General features: G+C 36.9%; 2 protein-coding genes across 11 annotated transcripts in view; one reads left to right on the top strand and one right to left on the bottom strand.

Annotated features, from left to right (window-relative positions):
- EcR (Ecdysone receptor) overlaps nt 1-24,338 on the bottom strand; it is a 32,915-nt gene extending 8,577 nt beyond the window's left edge. For 2 of the 8 annotated variants that reach the window (XM_065299810.1, XM_065299816.1), the window contains exons 1-3: nt 23,776-24,336; nt 9,986-10,081; nt 7,416-7,910 (exon numbers count right to left, since the gene is read on the bottom strand). In XM_065299810.1, the coding sequence (XP_065155882.1) occupies nt 7,416-7,770 (355 nt within the window). In that variant the 5' untranslated portion in view covers nt 7,771-7,910; nt 9,986-10,081; nt 23,776-24,336. Of the gene's footprint in view, nt 1-487; nt 1,071-7,415; nt 7,911-9,985; nt 10,082-23,775 lie in introns of those variants that run through there. The other 6 variants (XM_065299813.1, XM_065299815.1, XM_065299814.1 and 3 more) reach the window with 6 other exon arrangements.
- LOC135789794 (uncharacterized) lies at nt 10,495-12,412 on the top strand. 3 transcript variants are annotated; one of them, XR_010547654.1, is made up of 4 exons: nt 10,496-10,918; nt 10,969-11,330; nt 11,389-11,630; nt 11,693-12,412. XR_010547654.1 is itself a non-coding variant. In XM_065299821.1 (3 exons), exons 1-2 carry the CDS (start codon nt 10,898-10,900, stop codon nt 11,290-11,292), a joined length of 345 nt encoding a protein of 114 aa, XP_065155893.1. In that variant the 5' UTR covers nt 10,495-10,897; the 3' UTR covers nt 11,293-11,330; nt 11,379-11,671. The 3 variants fall into 3 exon arrangements, 2 of the variants coding, with proteins under 2 accessions (XP_065155893.1, XP_065155892.1); XM_065299821.1 differs by lacking the exon at nt 11,693-12,412 and having other exon boundaries at nt 10,495-10,918; nt 11,379-11,671; XM_065299820.1 differs by lacking the exon at nt 11,693-12,412 and having other exon boundaries at nt 11,389-11,671.
- Nucleotides 24,339-24,645: the final 307 nt, after the last annotated feature.

Here is a 24,645-nt window from a genome sequence, read left to right as displayed (position 1 = left end):
AGTCGTAAAAATTGACAAATTTTATTAAAATACAAAATATTTTAACAGGACCGTATTAAAATTAAATTTTACTCATTTTTTTCATAAATTTTACTGAATACGGTCCTGTATATGTATGTATGTCTCAGTTACATGATGTAACCGTTCTACTTTTCGGCCCACAAAAAATAAAACATAAAATAATAAAAAACAACCGCCATTTTGTTTTTCTTAATTTTTTCCCAAAAATTTTTACCTATAGTAATAATTTAATTACTAATTAATTCCAAGCAGGTCTACAAGTCGCGCTGCATGCCTCTGTATGTGCGCTAATCGCTTTCCTGCTCGCGGACTTATTTGTCCGTCTGCGAGTCTAGACTGTCGATAAACATCGCCTCGCCGCGCTCGCACGATGATAAACACTTATCGCACTCATTGCCGATGCACATTTCGATGCATCGTTTCGCATTCGATCACCTTTTCCAAAAAAAACCAAACACGCATTTACCTGATATCGAACTGGTATCGGATTTCGAATGCAGATTAATAACAGTCTGTCCGGGTGGATAACCCGCCTGCATGATGGTCATGCCACGCACGTGATTACCCTGCGGATTATTCAAATCCAAATCCCAGAACTCCAGGTCCACATCGGCGATATCCGTGGAGGCAAGGGAATGCGCCGGCGACATGACCAGCGTCGCCGACGAGGACGTCACCTCCGAGGAGCTCTCGTCGCCGGCGACGCGCATCCCCTGCTGACCCGCCCACCTTCGTTTCATTTTTATGCACAAAAATTCACGTGTAAAAATAATCCGATTGGATTTTATATTCAAGATGCATTTTCTTGCAACACACTGTATAAAAATTTATACACTACACAAACATTTTTTAAATAAAAAAATAAAAATATTTTTTTATGTTTAATTTAATTTTTTTAGACGCGATATGTATTTTTTTTTAAATAAAACGCGCGCGATGTGCACCGCCCGACGTCCACAACGTGACTAAACTTTACTCGTACATGGATAAAACGGATAAAGTGTGAAGTGAGCTTCAGTCGCGCGGCGCGCAGCTCGTTCACTCTCGTGCGTTTCGCGTTTCGCTTTCAACGTTTCAACAACTCGTTGTTCTCGGACCGACCGACAGTGTAACACCTTGAATCTAACCAGTGCAAGCGCGATAGTGATACATTCATAGCTTAAGCTAAGCGTACGTAGACTGGGACCAATCGGACGTACTCGTGTGTATGAAGAGGCGTAGCGCAAGCGTCCTGCGACGCATCTTGCATTCTATCTATTTCTCCGTCTAACACATTATCCAGAGATATATTTTTCTCTTTTTTTGTTGCGTCAGGAAGCGAATGTGAATAAAAAATAGTACAACATGCATCGTGTTGATGCAGTGCATCGAAAACATGCTGGAAACATTTTTTGTAATATTATGCAAGTAAAAAAGAAGAAAAAAACATCTGTTCCACGACTTACATTTATAAATAACTGGTTTTCCTCTGCTGCTACCCTTAAACCCAAGGGGTGAATATTCTAAATTTTGTTTCTTGTTCTTGAATGACGTTGCATCAATAAAAAATAAAACATATGCTCTGAACCGGACGCATAGGGGTTGTTACCCTTGTTACGTTTGCACCTGCACTAGGCCAAGGCCAAGTCACCCTTATATTTTTATACCAAGCCCTTAAAAAACTATAGAAAATAAATTAATTTAATTTAGATGGTTTTTTTCAACACTCTGTATATAATAGGGGTCCAGGGGTTAATTTTCGGAATTTTAAGCCGTGCGTGAAGCGATACTAACCCCCTAACCCACATGTTGGCCCCATTATACGCATACTCCACCGCCATGATGATCACGAATGTGTTATTTGTATTAATATTCATTTAAATCGCCGGCCGACCATCGAAAAGGTGTTTGAACCGAAAAACAATCGAATTATACAGGGACGCATTAAATATTTACACAAAAACATTAAAATTATGTGAATTACGTGAGAATTTTTAGGTTTATATAAATACCAAACTGTATTTTGATGAATGTAGATTTTTTTAACCGAATTATCCGTGCGCCGGATGTGTGCTGCCGGATGACCTTGAATAAGCGAGAAGTAAAAGTGCGCGACCGATTAACACAAACGTCGAAAACAAAACCCACAAAAGGGAATAATTGAATTTTTTTTTACAAAAATTCAATGAACTCAAAGCAAATAAACGTTTTGAGATGATTTAAGCTCCGCCCTTTAACTGGGCGGGGCATAAATACACAAAAGTCACAATAAACGCAATAATTGCGTAAATTTTCGATAATTACAGACGTCAACGCTCGATATACGCCGGTATCATTTATTTTCCGCTCGGCGAAAACATAAAAACACAAAAGAAAATCAACGTCAGCCGACATCTGTAAACAAACATTTATAACCATTGTGAATTTATATTAAATATAAAACACACAGAGATAATACTATTGATATTGTGTCAATAATATTAATATATTAATAAAAATGATATCACTATCACTACCCGACATTACTTGCTCAAAAAAAAAACTCAAACCTTGCAAATATTGAAGAAATTGTTTAATTGTTTATTGCTTTTATCGTGTGTCGCCATCTATTGGTTTATTAGCAATTACTGTATGTGGTAATGTTGCTTAACAGTGTCGAAAGTGTCACGACTATTGTTTTAACTACCGACACATGTTTGGTAATAACAAATAGAAGAAATAAAATCATTACGCAAGCGCACAGGTGTAAAATAAAAGTACAGGTTGGTTTATTGTCGAAAGTGAAGCGTCAGCGAAACTTATACCCTTGCGCAAATTTATATTTTATATTTTATATTTTATATTTTCTTATCGGTAGGTGAGTGATTGTGAAATGAGTAAGTATTTTATTTTATTTTATTGAATGCGTCAATGGCGGTATGCGGCGGCCATCTTGTGCCGGTCCAGCGGAGCGTGACGCCCCGACACGGAAGGTTGAAAACAAGAGTACTGGACTAGACGAGACTTACAATAATCGTACAATAGTTTTTTGTCGATTGAAATCACGAAGTTAAACAATAGTTGGAAGTTTAATGTCAATGTATTCATTTTTTTAATAATTATTATTTTTTTCGATGTGTTTTTATCGTTTTTAAGGAAAGCCAATGTTAAATCCCATAAGGAGGCGGAGCTTAAATTTTTTCACTATAAAAATGTGTTTATAAAGTTGCATATCTAAGATATAAATAATTTTATTAATAATGTTTATTTATTTATTTAAATATTACTTTTAAAGTATATTAAACTTGGGCGTTTACATTTTGCATCCTTGAAACTCAATAAACTCCATTTTTCGTGTCTCATTAAAAACCTGAAAATCAAGAAGTCTGTGAAACTTTTTTCTCCGCGCGTCTTTTATACTTATTAATTCTTCGCCGTCAATATTTGCGCGCTTTCATCGTTAAATTCAATTATTCGAGGTTATTCCTCTCGAAATCGCGCAAAAAATAAACACAACTACGTCATTTTCGCCGGAAAATATGCCCCGCCTTCGGGGTGGGCGGAGCATAAATGGATAATTAGTGTGAGGAAACATTAATGCGCTTGCACCAGACTGTCTGCGCGCATATAATAGCGCATAATGATTGTTTGTGAAGCGTGGCGCGTCGCCACAACCTTGGATGCGGCTTCACCTCGAAATTGTTATAAACAATCACGGCATTCAACATGCCAGCGTGCTTTGTGTAACATAACAAAACGAAAAGTGAAAGACGATTCGAATCGATGTTGCACGCTCCGCAATTTATATCCAAAGATAATAATAATAAAATTTTGGATTTTATGATTTTTTTTTTACTGTTTTGACGTAATTTTTTGTCTGTTTATGAAAATTAACTAATAATTAAATAATAACAATACTTATGAATAAAATTTATCGATAAAATTATTTATAGATAAAATATGCAACTTAATATTCAATTTTTTATAGTAAAATAACTTATGCCCCGCCTCCTTATGGGATTTAACATTGGCTTTCCTAAAAATCAATAAAAACGCGCAAATTTAAACTTTTTAAAACTAATTTCCTTCACTTTTCTTCCCAAAAATAATTATGCTCCGCCTCCTTGTGAGATTTAACATATGTTTTATCATAAAATGATAACATTTAAACTTTTAAGAAGAAAAAATTTTTTTTTTTTTCTTTTTGATGAGTTAAGACCTTCATAACCTTGAATCTTACTCGTGGAATCTTACTTAACATCTCAACATCTCTTCACGTTCACTTCCATGAGTGAATGTTTTATGCCTCGTCCTCGTTACAAGATGGCCGGCGCTCTTGCAGCAGATGGATAAACAAAGAGCTTAGAAAAGTACATAAAGTAACGTGTATCTAACCAGGTCCAAAGTACAAGCACACAGCACACAAGGTGATCAAATGTGAAGGAAGAGTACGAGGAAAACCGGGAAAGAGGAACGAATGAATATGTTCGTGTTAGTCGGGTTAACCAAGCCGAGAGCCGGTCGCGACTGCGCTGTGTACACGCTCGACTTAATTTCCTACAATCTACATTTTACTACGACTACAACAATGGCACCGTGTCACGACCACATAAACTCATAGTCTGAGATTAAAACGAATAAAAAAGAATCATCACTGTGAATGAATTTAATTTATTTCACCACAATTATGATTCAGCATGCAATAATATCCGGTGCGGACCTTCCGCAATAATTCCTCACATCAAAAAAATATGACTTAACTTAAGTCACTTAAAAAAACTCCTAAAAACTGGTTAGAATACCGTTAGACTACCCACACGATAAATTTTTTATCTACCCTATAACTTAGACCTTGACTTAAGTTAAGTCAAGTGCGTTTTTTAAACCACAAACCTTTTTTCAGGTCCCTAATAAACCGTTACTGGAAAGATGACTCAAAGATAATTTTCTCCTTCTTCTCTTGATTAAACCTACGCAGGTATAAATAAAAATAAAACCGAAAATATAAAAAAAAGGTATTAAGTGACTTTCAAGATTATGTAATGTAACAATTATCTAGTTTTACGTTTATGTTGAACATCTCGTACGAGTTCCACTACCAGTTCCGCAGTTCTACTTCTAGATACCTAGATATGTTACTGTTGCACAATGTGCGACGTTGCCGCGCAGACTCACTCTCAATCTCGAGCTAAAAAGTAAAAGATGATGCAGCGCGAGGAACGGCATTGACATTCCTTCTCGATCTCGCTGGTTTTGTTGCTTCGAGTTGAGTGGAGTGGAAGAGTATAACCGCAAAAGCTTAGTAATAGACCACCCAAACACTAAATCATCCTCAGACAAAGAAAAACATAAAATTTCTAAAGAAAACTATCAATAAACATCAAAAAAAATTAAAATATTTTGAGTTTTTTTTTTGTATGAAAAACACAAAGAATAAATGGATTAAACAGGTGGAGATAATACAGGTAGCTCCATCTGCCGGTGGCGACCGTAAGCAATTCTTGCAAAGACGCAAGACCTTGACGCTTCCACCTGTTGCGTGTGGATGGCGCGCCAATGCAGAAAATGCAATTTTATTCTTGATTTAAAATCCAATTGAAACATTTACGCATCAAAAACACTTACCTATCTCAACCGGCGCGTGCGATAGAAAGCTATTTTCTTAATGATTAAAATAGATAAACCTTTATCTGTTGGAAAATTTCGCCTCGTGCACTCGAAACGCGATTGGCGTAGTCATGCACGTTGGCAAAACATTTGCGGCATTTTTAAAACGCCGGCCGGAGAGTTTGGCAAAACGTATATATTATACATACGCACACATGTGTGTGTTGTGTCGGTCGGTCGGTTGATAAACTCAAGTTCAAGGCTGTCGCAACCGCGCTCGTTTACTGGTATAATGTTGTGTATAGATGTGTGTGTGTGTGTGAGTGTAGTGTGCGCAGCCGGCCTGCACACACACTGCCCGCGATTATTTATTTATAATACGTCTGCTGCTCCCGTGCGGCTGCTGAGTTGCTGCTCCTGTCGCACACATTTAATACTGGTGTGTGTGTGGGTATTCGACGCGCACAGATTTTGTGCATGCTCCCGAAGCATCTATTTCTATTTCTATTTATAACATTGACTCGCCGCGGATACGAATGCACACGGAGACGATTCATGAGTTGGAGGCCCCGCCTCCTTATGGCCGATTACATTGGTTTCCATAAAAAGTGATTCTAACGGCGTAGAATCACTAAATATTAACTTAGGTCAGGGGATTTAGAAGTTTTTAGATGTAATTTATATGAAAATGTAAATAAAAATGGTTATGAATGAAATTTATCGATGAATATGAGAATAAATATGGAGAATTTAACGTATGCAAATTAATATACATGGATTTATAGTGGAATAAATTATGCTCCGCCTCCTTATGGGATTTAACATGGGTTTTCATGAAAATTGATAAAAACGTTTGGATTTTGAATTTTTAAAAGTAATTTCAGCCTAAATTTATCGAAAAACACAAAAATGAAGCCGTAAAATTATTTATATGTAAAGAATGCAACCTAATACACAGTTTTTATACTGAAAAATATTATGCTCCGCCTCCTTATGGGATTTAACATAGGATTTAATTAAAAATGTTGAAAACGCGTGGATTTTGAGTTTTAAAAGCAACTATGAATGAAATTTATCCATAAAAGTACTTATACAAAGCGTATGCAACATAATATACACTTTTTTCTACTGAAAAACGTTATGCCCCGCCTCCTTATGGACATTAACATTGGCCTTTCATAAAATCAATAAAAACGCGTGAATTTAAGCTTTTTAAAACTAATTTCCGTTTTATAATAAAAACTAACTAATAATTTATCAATAAAATAATTTATATCCAACATATGCAACCTAATATTCCCTTTTTTCTACAAAAACTGTTTTTGCCCCGTCTCCTTATGGCATTTAACATGTTTTCATGAACTATTGATAAAAACTTGCGCACCGGATGGATATGAATGGATGTTATCACCCAAAGTAACACCGAAGCGCAAAACCTCGATAAACAAACATTGAAATATTAATATTTATCGTATGCAACCAAACATACGTCGCATATATTATGCATCTACAGCCACACGACTTCGGTGGTAGCCGGAATGAAAATTCCACGCATAAATATTTCAATGTGTCAGGTTATTAACCCTTCAGCACATTTCCCATGCGCTCCTCGCGCATCCTGGCATGGTAATGAGCGTGTCATTCAGTCATGTGCGGGCGCGCCGTGTGCGCGTAATCGATAACTGCGCGGCGTGCAACGCTATGCGCTTATTGCATTAGAATATTTCCTCTGCACGCACCACGCAAAACAAATGAGCAACGTGCGTGGTTGTCATACTTAACACAATAAAAAAAAAATAAAATTTTAGGAAATAAAAAATAAAACTTACCTATTTTACCATTAGGACTATACGGGTCATAGCTGCCTGAGGACATGGGCGAGGAGTAACCATTACTAGCGACCGTGTACGAATGCGAAGGCGGTCCCGGCGAAGGCGTAAGCGGCGCACTCCCACCGCCCCCGGGCGTCGCCTGCCCGCCACCACTCGTCGGTGGCCATTCGTCGGTGCGCGGCCTTTTACCCAACCCGCTGAACGGCCCGCCATTCAGCGCGAAACCATTGGATCCGGCGACGCCATTTGTCGCCGGGGGCGGCGCACCATTACTGGTCGGCGAATGGAGGCGTGGCTCCGTCTTCACCACCAAGCGCTCCTCGCCGTAGAGTAAATCATGTTTCAACTCCATTTTCGGGTGAGGAGAGATTAATGTCTCTGGGGTACACTATACACACAGTTGCAGGGTGTCACAGGGGGCGGCACTCGCGCACCGTGAGGGTCGAGGCATCACGCGGGCATTCTGGAGATATTCTGCACTATATCACAAATCTGCAACAAACACACAACCATAAAAAAATTTAAAATATAAATAAAAAGGTCAAGGACGTTTGAGTCAGGACCAAGTAGTCTAGACTTCATAAAAAAATTTATTTCCTGCACAAATTAAATTTCCACCCCCCCCCCACTTCTTCCCACAACCCCAACAAGAGTTGAATCACACGCATAGGTTTTTTGTGCGTCTGGCGATGCGTCTGGTGTGATGAACTCCCCGGGGGGTGGCCTTGGTCCTAGCCGATGGTAATGAACTTTCGACCGCCGCCAGACGTTCCACCAACTATATTAACACCCCCCGCACCCTTAAAAAACCCTTTCCACAGGTTGGTATTCAAATATTCTACAATTCTCATAATTCCACAACTCAAACCCTTCTAGTTATCTTCCTAGTAAAAGTAGTAGGAGTAAATATCATCCCCTGCATTCCCAGGCGCTATTATTTGATGTGACTGCTGCTAGACACGTCGAGGGAGAGCGCGTGTTTGTGTGAGTGTTGTGTCTGGTAGTATCGATCGCCCACAGCCGCCGAAAAGCAGCACCGAGAGTGGAGTGGTGGAAGGAACGTCGGCTAGACGCCATAATTTCATTACGACAAAAACACTCTGTATATAAGTGCATATAATTTTCATAAGCATGCGAAGCGTTATGAATAACCTATAGGGTGCAACATGCAACGTTGCCATTCATTTCCATATAGGGTTGGAAATGACCTGGATTCACATTGATGGCGCAGTCGCCCTGACGGCGCCATTCACGAGGGTTGATATTGGTAGCAAATACCAAAAAGACCTTTAAAAACATTTATGATATTCGCTATGTTGATGAATAGAATAGAATAGAGAAGAGGGCCTTGTGATACAATTTGCTACACAACCCCTATCTGCGACAAGTAGAAATCAATGAAACACGCCGCGCTGTACGGGTGTAAGGGTGGCCCCATTCAGCCGCACAGTCTGGCCGGCATTATCGACCCACCGAGCCACCTCTCCGCTATCTCTTTCAACCGCCCCTGCGCGATTCTACAACCCTCACCAATATCAACCCAACGGCTTTATTTAGAATAAGTGTAGAATTTAGATGTGGATGGATTGCTTTCTGAGATACAAATCCCCTTCTACCTTTAGGTGCAGCAGCTCATGACCTCTGAAGGCTACGACCCAGATTTAATTTTTAACCCCTCAACCCTTAAAATTAATTAAAAAGACCTTGGAAATGTATATTTATTACAAAATATTAATTTTTAGTTGTTTTTGGAGTAGAGGGATGATAAAAATGAAGGGGTGAGTAGAAATCACCTTGAGAAACAACGAGATGATTGTGACCTCGGCGCTCTGCGTATCTGGGACGGCGAAATGTAGGTCGCCCGCACCGAACGCGCGACCTCGCACGCAGCATCCCACCGGCGCCCACACACAGACCACCCCCGCTGGTTACAGAGCTCAGAAGCGATCCGCCAACGCATCCGAAACCGACGACCTACTTCGGAATAACCGGCGCCTCCACCAAAACTTTTTTCGTAAAATTTCATTTTTGATTTTTCCTCAAAAAAATAAAAAATCCCCCTTTGAATATTCCACCCATTGAACCATAAACTAAGGGGGAATATTTCCCCATCAAAATTTAAAAGTTACCCTAATATTTTCCGGGTTATGTTAAAGAAGAAAAAAATAATTTTGAAAAAGTGAGATGCACGATGAGACAATGACCTCATCAATGTATGAGCGAGCATGGTGTCGCGCGGTTGAAAGCGCTCGAGGTTTTCGGTGTTAGGGTAGGTCTGGGCCAACATCGCGTCAGCGAACAACGTCCCTGAACCTGGACGCACCGACTAAATATAGAAAATATGTGTACGTACTCAAAAATGTGACTCTACTACTCAATCCCAATTGGAAAGTCCTTGAAATATTTTTTCAAATGACTTTGAACACATTGTATATCTTTAATAAACAACCCACATCCTTATTAATTACTGACTGTGTGGAGTGTCGCAACGAGTGCAACTTAATTGTACATCTAGTAGTAATGATCTTGAACCCTCATCAATTAAATTCTATTCTATGTATACTCACATAACAGTCTTTTCCAAAGATTGGTAATGCTTGATACCAAAAAGCAAAAGCACTCAGAATGTTCGTCCAATCAAACGCTTTCTTGTCGTCGCCAATCTGAAACAAACGAAGAGAGCGTTAGTGTTTTGTTTTGTTCTAGAATATTCCGAGTGTCGGATGTCTCGTTTGTGTGGTGTGGTGAAAAATGATGAATGTGAAAAATTGAACGCACATGGAGCAGCAACGGCAGACGCATCTCCCGACTGACGTACGGCGGCGCTGCATCGCAATTGCAACACACTAATGAAGACAATGAATTCTCACTCGCGTTGCACACACTCTAGGTGTTTTTACCCGCAGCACGCCGACCGATAAACAACTTTTGTTTTCTCTCTATAATCCTCATAACGATGTCAGCCGACTAGTCACGAGTAATCACATCGTATACACACGATTACAGAGATCTACACACAACACACAACACAATACACTGCTGTTGGTTAATTTCTGTATTTGTATATCTAACTAATTTTTTTGTTGTTGTGAGTGAGTGAATCTTTGCGGCGCACCGAGCAGACTGAAAAAGGGTTCGCGTGAGTCGCGAGCGCCCACCGCTCGGGAATGCGCGACGAAGGACGAACGCCGACGAGAGCAGCGGCGGCTGGTGCAACGTTCGTGCAACGCGCGCACGCGCACACCGCGCGCGTCTGCATCTCAAGGACATGCGACTATTTATAAAACGCAACGCGAAGCGCGAGCGGTGACGGCGCGTAAAACGTAAACTAGAAAAGCAGAGTGGGTGTGCACACAGCACAATGCAACACAAATTCAAAGCGTTTTTCAAATATCATCACAAACACAGTCGGCCGGGGAAAGAATTCACATATAGGCAACACACATCACACCACAAATGTCATACAAACAACAAACAAGATGGCTGAACAGGATAAAAAGGTAAAAATTTTAATTTTAACCTCAAATTTTAAACTAAAAAACGTTTTCAGGCTGAAATGAAGCAAAAAATCGCCGATATCAAAGCAATGATCACCGGTGAATTGAGTAAAGCTATGCGAAGGCCACGATCGTCATACGGAGGCCCTGTACGTATAAGTTCCGGCGTGCCGATGAAGTTTCCCTACACATTTACAGCGAAATTAATACAATTCCCATGGAAATATTACATCCGAAATCAATGGATATGGAAATATTACTTTATCGCTGTTATTGTATCAATACCAGTATTTAAAAAGATCTCCAACTTGTCAAACAGCAAGGAAAACAAAGCGAAATGGGCCGAGATGCAACGCAAAGAAAAACACAAACATTAAATCATCATAACCTTCAAATACAACACAAAATGGCGTAGGTCAGTAATCAATACAACTCCCAAGGTCACAAATAATTAATTTGACAGTATTTTTTAGGTTAAAATATTAAAATGGCCGGGTATTGTATGAAAACCTCTTGCTTTGCTAAATAGACAACTGATTCTTGTTTCAATTCGCGAGAGTTGTTGGATGCGTTGGCAGTGCAGTGCACCAGTTGCTTCGTTGGCCGGCGCGTCGTAAAATCTAAACAATTTGACCTTCTGCCAGCCACTCACAACCACACAACGGCTCAGACACTCGGCGAACGAACAAACCGAATGCGTTCGTAAATACATACAGTCTGTCCACGCACACAAAAAATATATGATTATATAACTTATTGTTTGTTGTTGATTTCCAGAAGCTGCGCAATTATTGCTATTAGCATTTACTGGCATTAACAGACGCGTCGCAATCGCTAAATCATTGGTTTTTAGTGTGTCACTTTCTAATCTTACTACACAGCAGCAGAATTATTTAATTTGATGACTAACGGCGGCCATTTTGAATGAAAACTGAAAATCCGCAGCATCATGCTGATTAATTAGAAGACGCCGAGTAATTTATGCGCAATTTCTTCATCAAATACTTATTTGATGTGAAAACGAACACGCGACGATCACTCTCGCGGCTACCGTGTGTGAAATCGGTGTCAATTGGCAGCTAAGACTTTCAAAAATATCAAAGGTGTATATTGGGTTGCATAAGGTAACTTAAAAGCTATTAAAGAGATAGATGGCGTTAGAATAATAAGTTTTCTGTAAAAAAATAATAAAATTTTAGGTTAGATTAATTTCTGTGCTATTAAAATGGCGGAAAATATTATAAAACGTTGTTTTTAGTGAGAAATTGTAAGTTTTACCAGAATTTTTACAGATTTCTACATTTTTTTAAGTTTAAATGTATTTATAAGCGTGTAAAATGGGTTGCATAAGTTAATTTTGTAAACTAATGCCCAATAGACGGCGTTAGTGTCACATATACCTAAAATAATGTTTTCTTGTCGTATTCTTATTGTCATTCCTGATTATAGCCGGCGTGCGAATGTAAAACGTAAATATAAGCCAACACATGTCGCCAACGGCTCGTTCAGCTGATCTTTTATTTTCGGGTAATGCCATTGAGGCTAAAAATACAGACGTGCACGAGAATAACGCATTGCATAACGGCTGCGGTGACCCGCAAGACACAAAAATCCATAAAATGTTGCAAAACATTCAAAAATCACAAAAAAAAATTCAAAAATTTTGAATTCATGTCGCGATGCATAACAGTAGTTGGCTAGTTATGCAGTTGTATTGTGTGTCTTATCACTGGGAATATTGTGTGCTGTTAACATTGTACATCAAGCGACGCTATCGCGGTGTAGTGAGTGTTTGGTGATAAGCGGGCACGCCGCGCGCGCGACTGTCTCCGGACGGGCAACGGGTCACCGGCGATAACCCAGTTTCGGCTTCACGAAATACTCGCACACACGGCTTAGAAGTTCCTGGCGCGCGCGCACACACACACCAACAAAAAACGAGCGATAAAGATAATGATAATGGGAACGCACATATTTACATTCGAAAAATGTCTGTTTTAAGACGTTGATAAGACACAAAAACGAAACGTTTTTTGTTTCCGATGCGAAGTTTGACCTTGTTGATGTAATGCCCAAAGGGATCAAGTTTAGTAAGAGGAGAAGACGTTGTGAATTGTTAATTTGTTGAATTAATTAATTTAGGACTCCTAAAGTCAAGGAATATTTTTTGTGAAAGAAAAAAATTAAATTTCGTTGAAATATTCAGCTTAAATTACAAAAAACAATAGAGGGTGTTTGGGTAATATATCTGGAATAATGAGATTAATTTCTGAGCTATTAAAATGGCGGGCAATATCATAAAACTTGATTTTTAGTGTAAAATTGTAAGTTTTACAAGTATTTCTTCAAATTTCTACAATTTTTGTTTTAAAATCTATTTCTAATAGACTACTAGCTTTAACCCGCGGCTTCGCTCGCGAATATCTAAAATAATGAAGTTGCTTCCATGCGCGTCTGTAGTCACAGAAGAAGTAACAATGAAGTTGAATGGCGGGAAGTTTAAAATGGCTGAAAGTATAGTCTATGGAAGTATAGTGTATAGTCTCCATAGATTAGTCAATTGGATTTGATGTTGACGTAGCTGTCGGTAATACAGTGTGATAATACAGTGTGATGGTACTATAGTACTTAGGTTTGAGCTTCATTGCTGGAATGCTAGATGGCGTTAAAGTAGTCAAATAGCCAGATGCAGAGGTATTATTGGCTAAACAATTTCTTTATTTTATTTAAAAAAATAATTATTTTTATTAAATAAAAAGTAGCCTATAACCATTCGGGGACCACTAAGAATATGTGTACAAATTTTCACGATGATCGGTTAAGTAGTTTTTGCGTGAATGTGTAACAAACATCAGGACATTCGCATTTATAATATTAGTAGGGATTATATGCTGCATATTGAGTTGCATAACTTAAAATTATAGACTATGGCCCAACAGATGGCGTTAGTAGGTTGGTATCTTGCATAATATGTTAAATTAATTAATTTTAAGTCAAAAATAATTTTTCCACCGAAAAAATCTAATTTCCGCTCAAATATCGCTAATTTTGACAGCAAATGACAAATATCCACACCTATAAACCAAATTGGCAAAGCATCAAAGCAGCAATACCAAAAAATCAAAGCGCATTATAAATTATCGCGCCTTAAGTTTCATTTTTCCCATCACGCCGCATCTACAAGTAAAATCTAAATATATGTCACGACTTGCCTTAACTTTACTCCTCTCGTAAGTCAAATTGCATGCGCAGTGCGCACGTGAGTTAAAAACGATGCACTTCCGTTACACACACACAATATTAAAATAAGCCTACAATGTGTTTTAGTTTATTTTCGAACGCATTTTTCTCTCATTTTTTCTCTCCACTCGTTCAGTGTGTGTTTACGCTATGCGATGCTTGAACTTTGCGAATGTAAATGTTGAATGTGAATGTGAATGCGCATTGTGGCGTTGCGCGCGCGTTGCTTTCATTCGTGTTGACGTACGCGAAGCACACGTCTATTTATCCACGTGCATATATTCCAAGCAAGTACGTTGCACATTGCACATTGCGCCGCATGGAGAGTGATGTGCTTGTTCTTCGGGCGCGCTCTTGCACTTTGTTTGCACTTGAACCGCCATTCGCTGCGTTCGTGAGAAAAACATTCATGAAAACGAAAAGGAGAAGAAAAACGAAGCAGGCGCATAAAAACACAAAGAATCCGTGGAATAAATACGTGTGAAACATACAGTGTGTCAGGGGGACAATAAAATTTAATATTTCCGCCATTTTAATAGCTTTGGAAGTGAATTTTGTAGAAAAAGTTAAAAAAAAATTACAAAAACAGCGATTTATGTCAGTTTCCGCCATTTTAATAGCTGAAAAAGTGGAGAAATTTGTAAAAACGTTGTAAAATATACGGGGTGTCGCGAAAAACACTGTTTAATGATATTTGCCGCCATTTTAATAGCTTCAAAATAAAATGTGAACCAAAAAATGAAGAAATCTTTTTAAAAAAATCGAAAAACATACAGGGTGACATTAAAAACACTCAAAATCACCCTTTTCCGCCATTTTAATAGCACATAAGTGAATGAAGTAATATTTTTGATTGTAAATAATCTAAATGAGTCCATGTGTGAATTGATTGTGTGTGCACACGCGCGTGCGTTGTTTAATTCGTTAGTAGGTCATCAAATCGAGCGAGTGTGAATCGTGGAGACGTGCGGCCCCGTTTTCGCCGGGGCGGCCCGCAGGCGACCGCTGACCCGCTAACGACCGCCGCGGCCTTTCCAAACCCGAACGCAATGCTCAACTCAACTCTCGCTTGTGCTTCATTTTTTTCCCCCGGGCGAGCAGCGTATGTACACGCATGTCACTATTCATTTCGTAACAGCAATCGTCAGCGACTATTCACAACCAGATGGCGCTATTAATCATAATATGATCATAACTACACTGTTGCAGTGTGTGTTTATTTGTGTAACATGTTCGGAGAGATGGTCAGCGCGCATTAATGAATGCATTCTCGGCGCTTGACTTGACTTAGTCCAAGGCGAACTGCACGTCTGGAGTTAACATGTAAACAACAACAAGTTGTTTAAAACACGACTAGGGGTATTATATTGTGGATAAGTGAGGTTATGTTGATGGAAAATAATTTAAACTAACAACAGAATGTTTTTCATATGATTTTTGTGGGTTTAAGTAAATACCGATGTTTGGAAGTAAAAATACCGGTATATCGGTTTTAATACCGGTATTTCGGTGTACCGGTTATTTTTACAATCCAAATATTGGAAGCAATATAAAATTTGAAAATACCGATATTGAAAATAAAACCGGTATTAAAAAATAACCGGTATACCGGTTTTAATACCGGTATTTCTATATACCGGTTATTTTTTAAATCAAAATATTAGAAAAAATGTGATTTAAAAAAATATATAATGAAAAAATACCGGTATTTAAAAATAACCGGTTTTTCACACTTCTACCTAATTTTTCGATGAAATTTTTGTGTACTTACACATTTTAATCAATATATTGACGGAGATAATAAAGAAACTCACCTGTAACAAAGAAAACATTAATTAATATAAATTATAATTAATTATTTTGTGAGTTGTTGTGATAAACAAGTTTATGAATCGGTTTTTTCCCAGTGGCAACCAGTTAAGAAGCTGCAAACAAGCGCCAAGGTCACCGAATTAAATATTAAAGAAGTGCGTAATAAAGTCACGTCAATTGTAACGAGTCTAATCGTGATTGAGATGTTTTTCGAATATTTTGATATTACACAGCGTGTCGCATGACAAGGCATGACATTTACTGTGACATTTAATGCGTGCTAGAAACAGCGCCTAAAGATAATCACAATTTTGCAAACAGAGAGAGAGAGGGAGAGAGAAGTAGCAAAAATACTTTTTTATTATTATGATTTTTATTTTTATTTTTGGTTGTTTGTGTGGGTATGGGTAGAAAATGGCTGCGGGTGTAATAATGACGGTCGGTGGCCTTGGCAAAAGTTGCGAGAGTTGCGAAGATGGCGCGCGTATCTCGGCCACCCACAAAGCACAAGCGCACCAATTTCGTGTTTTATGGGTTGCGCGCTCAGCAATTCGCTTTCGGTGGATGCTAATGCGTCATCTGCATGACAACAAGCGAATGTTGTAAAAATATACTTAGGGAAAAACGGAAGGATGTAATTCGGGTGATGAAAAAGCAAAACATTGAATTAAAAAAAAAGGATAAAAAAATATAAAATAAATTTGCTGATTGAGGAGAAGTTAAATGCAAAATAAAGAATTAAATTCGTAGTAATTTCACGAAGATTAAGAATTTTCAATCTGCTGCTCTGTATCTCTTTTAGTTTACGAGATATTCGCAATTTAAGAAAAATCAAAATTTGAAAAATTGCAATTTTTAGCACTTTTAATCACATTTTTCGACCTTTTACCCTATAATATTTAATTATTTTATACTATAGTCTAATAGAGAATTTTGTAATCTTTCATAATCTGCAATTCGTTGGATTCTAGCACTTTTAGTTTAAAAGATATTCGTCAAAAATTGAAAAATTTCAATTTTTTCGGTAGAAGTGACTTGATTCAGGGCACCGTACGAGGGTAGCGGTAGAAGTGACTCGTGTTCAGGGCACCGTATAAAATTAGCGGTTGAAGTGACTCGATTCAGAGCACCTTACGAAGCTAGCGGTAGAAGTGACTCGTGTTCAGGGCACCGTACAAAGTTAGTACGAGGGTAGCGATAAAAGTGAAATTTCAATTTTTAGCACTTTTAGTCACATTTTGCGCCCTTTTACCCTACAATATTTAATTCTTTTAAATTATAGTCTAATAGAGAATTCTCCAATCTTTCATAATCTGCATTTCGTTGGATTATAGCGCGTTTAGTTTAGAAGATATTCACTATCAAAAAACGTAGAAAAAAATTTTAAAAAAACCTCATTTTCAATCAATCATCACTGATTTACTCATATAATAAGGTATACTATAAATATCTGTTAATTTTTCATGCATTTTGATTCCCATAAATAAACCAGCACAATTACCAAACCTAACCTATACTTTGCCCCATTCTAAAAGTAGATCCTATACGTGAATAAGAAATGTTGACCTACGGGAGGTTGACGCACCACACGAACATTTTCCGTTTTCGGCGCTGACCTTCAAACGTCCCATAAACTAGTCTAGGCAATAAAAAACGGTGGCAAACTGCTACCATTTCCACCACATTGGAAACACTCACGCTCCACATCCATCACCACGATGTAAATTTGGTGTTAACGTACCTTACACACCACAACATACAGTATGCTCCCCAAAACTAATCACCATCACCAAAAACATTTCCACTTCTCTAAACTTTTCCCACAACACCTTGTATGTTAATTGTTCCCTAAGCACACTGCCCCCGAAGTAAAGTGTGTTGACCTTGATGACCTCGTGTTACACAACGCAATGGAAAAGTATTTATTCTCATGTTTTTTTTCTGTGTATTTCTGATCGACTTTTCCGGGAAAACTAATAACGGCTACTGTGTTTTTTTTCTGCGTTCGTGTTTTGTTTATCTCAATCTCAATCTCAATTCACTCAAATCGAGCGTACGCAAACCGACAAATATTTGTTGTTTTTATTCTCGGGCTTCCTTCGTTTCACGATCAAAACAACATCGCGGAAAAAATAAAATCAAGGCATTTTTAGAAAAATTGGAAAATTGTTTTTCGCGCCGCGTCACGCACGTGGAGGCCATGTTGCCATGACAACAGGTGACAGCAGACATTTGCTTTGATTGCTGCGTCGTAAACAGAAACCGCACGCAAACAACTTGCGAAAACATACTCATAATAAGGGTGTGAAATATGAGTGTGAAAATACCGGTATTTGGATAAACCGGTATTTTTTATGAAAAATATATTTGAAGAAATATTGGATTTAAAATAAAAATACAAAAATTAAAAAATAAAAATACCGGTATATCGGTTTTAATACCGGTTTTTCGGTTAACCGGTATTTTTTCAATGTAAAATATATAAAAAATATCATATTGAGATTAAAAATAGCAATATTGAAAAATAAAAATACCGGTATACCGGTTTTAATACCGGTTTTTCGGTTAACCGGTATTTTTTTAATGCAAAATATTACAAAAATATCATATTGAGAATAAAAATAGCGATATCAAAAACTAAAAATACCGGTATACCGGTTTTAATACCGGTTTTTCACATCTCTAACTCAAAAACACTCAAAAAACAAACAAAATTAAAACTATTAACACATAGATGGCATGAGTATCACCCAAGCAATCAACTGGAAACCGTCCGGATTAATTATGACATAATCCGCTTTCGGACGCAGACGCAGACTTGAAACTGAGTCGTAAACAAGTTTACCGCCGAAAACACGCCCCCGAAGGCGCTGAAATCTTATGAATAAATTAATTTAATCAACTCTCGCAGTAAATTCGCAATTTCTCGCCGAAAACTTAATTTGTGCCAACAAATGAAGACAAATGAGGCGCCTCACTTATTTAATAATAACAATAATAATAAAACACACCAAAAAAAAATAAAAAATTAAAATTAAATTATTTTTAGAAACAACTTGACCAAAACTTGTGAACCTGTGACTTGTGACCGATAAGAACATTTCGTGCGCGAGTTCTTAGAACAGGAAAAGCGGAAAACCGGGGCGGACGAGCGCACGCAAATGCCCTCATTCATTATTTACCCATCTGCCTACAAACAAACACGGCGGACGTAAAACGGATCGACTGATGTTACCTATACATAACCTCCTTTTAAATATACAATGTGTCCGAACCCATAATGAAAAATAATGATTTATTGATTTTATATTACACATTACACTAAAGTGGTGCAATTTAAGTACACGCAAATTAAATATTCATATGAATTTATTTTTTAATATTCCTATTTTTATTCTCAAAATCATTATTTTTGTATATTTTGCATTAGAAAAATACCGGTTAACCGAAAAACCGGTATACCGGTATTTTTATCTTTTAATATTGCTATTTTTATTCTCAACATAATATTTTTTCGCATATTTTGCATTTAAAAAATACCGGTTAATCGAAAAACCGGTATTAAAACCGGTATACCGGTATTTTTATTTTTTAATTTTTGTATTTTTATCTTCAACACGATAATTTTTCCAATATTTTTCATAAAAAAATACCGGTTTATCAAAATACCGGTATTCATATGAATATTTAATTTGACCTTGAATAACCTCCAAAACATTTTTTCTTATTCTAAATTTTAATTTAAAATTGTGCAATATATGATTATGATTCAAATTATTACAATTTGTGATTACCATCGCAATAATCGTAATCATGATAAACGAGTATAAAGCATGCAGCATGAAGTATCCTCTCCACAGATAGAAATTCTCCAGTCAGCAGAATGAGGTCAAGTGAGAACGAGTGTAAGAGTTTGCGATTTTGCTGCACTCGACGCGACTGCGAACATCTCAACCAACACAACCCGACTAAGTCTCCCGCGCATGCGCACTAAAAATATAGGCGGAGCTCCCATTACATTAAACTCAAATTATTCCCGTAATAAATAATTATTTTATGTTTTTCATTGAAATTTGATTACAACCCGCATAACTTGTAATAAATATTAATGAATGTGAAAAATAGGGGCTTTTAGTGTGTCACACATATTACGCATTAAATTAATTCCTACCAGCATAAAACAATAAAATATTTTTGTGTTTTTATGTTTTTTAAGAAATTAAAATTAAATAAGCAGAAATAATTTTAATTTTAATTTAATTTTAATTATTTCTTGCAGGTGTACAATAATTATCTGTATACGAGTATTGTCTAATTAAAATGAACTTTCTTTGTATCAATTACCATAGTTAATATTAACTTGGCTGATAAATAAATGTGATAAATATTATTTGTCGATTTTTATTTTCTTCTTCCTGAGAAAGTTGCTCGAGTAATTGTTCCGACACGTAGCACCTACTTAACAAGTGCCATTTTACATTTCACATTTTAACTGCCAACTCTTTACTTTTAACGGTTATACCACAACCAACAACTTTTCAATTAGCAATGTCTTATGCAAATACTCGATATTATTAAATAAATTACTTAAGTAAGTTTAAGTCCTAAGACTTAACTTAAGTGTTAACTTGTGTAGTTACTTTCATTTCATTAAAATTAGAAGAAGAAAAAAACATTGTTTGTTTATTTTAATTGCATTTTAACGATTTGGGATATTTATATAGCGCTAATAGTTTGTTTATAGATTATATGCATTTAGATAAAGTGATTTGGGTGATAACTAAGTGAAAATGCACTTAGTACACGTGCATACAGATGTCTTATTGGGAGTGTTTTGTGTGTTAAAATTAAATATTTGGAGATTTTTCTTTGGACACATTGTATAATGTTGAGAAATGTGGAAGATAAACTTTAAAGTCTTATAACTTTGTTTGTAATTAATATTTTTCAAAACTTTTTTAAGGGATGAATTTATAATTTAAACATTTATATGTTTACAAAATTTGGTGTTAAAATAATAAAAAATGGCGGAGTTATCGCTACTTTAATGAAAAAAAGTACTACTTTATTGTTGTTAAACTTTAAACTCTTATAACTTTTTTAATAATTAATATTTTTAAAACCGCTTGCAGAAATAGATTAATAAATTAATTATTTACATACACACCAAATTTGATGTTAATATAATTAAAAATGGCGGAGTTATCGCTACTTTTATAAAAAAAATCATTTTTAAATCAAAATATCTTCAAAAAAGAAGAAAAACTAATAAAAAACATATTAAAATAAAATTCTAAGAAATATTTCATCTACCTATATGCAAAATATAAAAATTTTAAACAATATTTATTTACTTTGAATCTTTTTCCATAGTTACTCAAGCAAACACTAAAAATAACAGTTACGTTCGTGCCATTTGTAATAATTATTATGTATACGTATATATTTTTTCGCCGACCGATTTCAGAAGTTTAAACTTTTATTTCCAGCCAAGCGAGCGACACACCGGCATTGGTTGTTGTTGTTCGCGAGGTAAAAGTAGGTCGCAGCGCGCGCGCGCGCGTCGATGACGAAAGTAACATGATTTTTTTATATTTCGACTCTAGATTTTTTCACATCTACGTCTCAACTCTTAAAAAAAATGAGTTTAAATTTAATTTTATTTTCCTCCCGCTGCCAAGTGTGTTATGCAACCCACTATACCCTATTCACTAATTTAATGACGCGTCAGTCTGACACTTGCCACTAACCTCAAATCGTACGTAACCGCATAACAAATGTTATTAGCAGCAATTCGGTGTTCGATAAATTGCGGCGCTGTACGTCGCACACGCTGCACGAATGGTGGTGGCGTGTGGCGGTCGATAAACTAGCTTTTTCTTCACCGCCGCCGCCAACCCCGCACACCCCTTTTGCTTCGTTTTCATTGTGTTTTAGTCTCGGCTACTTCCTGTCTCCTGATACACTTACGCTTTGGTACATAAAACACCGAGTGACATGCGGTAAATTTTACTATTTCATTGTGTCACGTGGTAATAATATACAGTGTGTTTTGTAGAGTGGGTTTGCTAATAAAGCATGAAACGAGACTGCTTTGGCAAAAAGTCAATTATTAGTATAATTTCTTGTCTTGACGAGACGTCTCGGACGAGAAACGAGTTGGAGCGCTTTCACTTGAGACTTTTTTTAAGTTGAGACAAAAACAATCAATATAATAAGACACGAACGTTGTGGATTTTTAAAGTTTAGGATTTTGTGAAAAATGTAAGAATTGCACGAATTTTTGGTGTTTTTAAGGGTTTTACTGAAGGGAAATTGATTGTTTTGTGTATTTAGGTAAATGGATTGGTTTGTTTATGTTTTTTATGTATCCGGATAAATTCTTTAAAGTAAAGAAAAGCCGCATCCGGCGATTATTAATTTCCGGTCGTCTAATACTCGTTTAAGAGTAAACGTCGTCTCGGAAAGTTTACTGCAAGAATTTTTATGTTTTCTCCGCCATTTTAAATTATTATAACCTCAAATTTGGCAGACATATAAATAATTAATGTATTAATCTATTCCTGCAAGCAGTTTTAAAAAATATTAATTATTAAAAAAGTTATAAGGCTTTAAAGTCATCAACATCAATATTTTGCTTCAAAATTTTACTTTTTTTGTTATTAAATCGCATATAACTCCGCCATTTTTAATTATTTCCACACCAAATTTGGTAGATATATAAAAAATTAATTTATACATCTAGTCCTTCAAACAATTTTGAAAAATATTAATTATTAAAAAAGTTATAAGACTTTAAAATTCAACATCAATATTTTTCTTCAAAGTTTTGTTATTAAATCGCGTACAACTCCGCCATTTTTAATTATTTCCACACCAAATTTGGTAAATTTATAAACAATTAATTTATACATCTAGTCCTTCAAACAATTTTGAAAAATATTAGTTATTAACAAAGTTACAAGGCTTTAAAGTTCAACATAAATATTTTTCATCAAAATTTAACTTTTTTTATTATTAAATCGCCTATAATTCCGCCATTTTCAATTATTTCCACACCAAATTTGGTAAACTTATAAACAATTAATTTATACATCTAGTCCTTCAAACAGTTTTAAAAAATATTAAGAATTAAAAAAGTTACAAGACTTTAAAGTTCAACACCAATAAACCAGCATTTTTTCAATAAAATAGCGATAACTCCGCCATTTTTAATGATTTTTCCACCGAATTTCCTACACATATAAACAATTAATTTATAAACCCATCCCTTCAAAAATATTTAAATAATATCAATTACAAAAAAAGTTACACGTCTCCAAACTTCAACATCCCAAATTTTTCATCAAAATCCAACACAAATTCCCCCTAACATTCAATTCCAATTCGAAAAAACAATCCTAATAAGCCATGTGCATGTGCAAGTACTCGGCGCATGTGTAGTAGTGCGACGCGGCGTGCATTTTAAAATAAAACCTCCGAAAGTAGGTCGCGTTGGACGCGCCGTCGCGCACTGTCTGCCCCCCGAGCCTCACGCTGCCGCCCCCCACCACCCGATCTTTCACGATTCAACACACACACAATAAAAATAAGAAAGTTAAAAGTTGAAAGAAAAAAATTCCGTGCAGACGCTGTGTGTGAGTGTTAGTGTGTGTAACATTGAATCACTCCGAAAGTAGGTGGACATAATAATCATAATCGAATGTGAAACACACACGCGCGCGCGTTTTATTCAAGTCATTCACACAAATGATGAGAGAACAAGTTTAGAAATCAAAAACAAAAATGGTGGACGAATGTATACTCACTTTTTTGGTTGTCCAAGATGATAAAAACGTATATAGTATTCAATATCCAAGTTTATGTATAATTGCACTCAACAACACACACTGTATGTTTTTGTTTCTGCGCGCACACGCAACAATCAAACCCCGGCGTTTGGCGTTTGGCGTTATTCACTTGTTTTTTTTTTATTGCTAGAGTATTATAGCAACGAAAATTCCAATTGGATTTTATACGCGACGCGCGCGCATCGCAAGCGCGTAAACATCCCGCCGGCGCGCACACACACGAGCGCAGAGGGCGAAAATGCACCGTGCACACACTCGGATATCACACTCACTCACGCTATTTATATATATTCTTTGATTCACACACGCGCGCACGCAGCACACGTTGCTGCGTGAATAATACTGAAGCCCTGCTCCTCGTTAGGATGATGTGTGTGATTGGTGGAATATGAATGCAGATGCACGCGAGTGTTTTGTTTTGTTCGGCTGTTCGCGTTTCGTTTCGTTGCGCGCATGTGTGGTGTATGTTTGGCTCGTGTGTGTGTGTGAGATGCACTGCCACGCGTCGTAGCGTCATGCACACAAGACGGTACGCGACGCACTAGCAAGAGCAAGAAGCAACACGAACAGCACGCCGAGAACTTCGGCTCGCGTCGGTTGTGATCGTAGGTTACTGGAGGATACAGTGGTGGATCTATATTGTACGCTTCTAGGGGAATTTAACATGTGTGGGATTTGTGTTGTAGGACCGATACTGGTGAGTTTTGCTGATGCAGGCGTGCAGTGAATTAAGGAGGGAGAGAGTGTTATGTTGTCGCGGTTGAAATGAAGTGAGATGTGTGGATGTTTGCTGATTGTAACCGGCGAGAGTGCCGCGATGCCGATCAA

This window comes from Atheta coriaria, unplaced genomic scaffold, assembly GCF_025399875.1.
Source record: "Atheta coriaria isolate IRGN ID8LTWV9N9 unplaced genomic scaffold, Caltech_Dcor_3.1 hic_scaffold_3_pilon, whole genome shotgun sequence".
In the NCBI taxonomy this organism is placed as follows: Eukaryota; Metazoa; Arthropoda; class Insecta; order Coleoptera; family Staphylinidae; genus Dalotia; species Dalotia coriaria.
The sequence above is the reverse complement of the archived record's forward strand: the minus strand, read 5'-3'. Positions and strand labels throughout refer to the sequence as shown.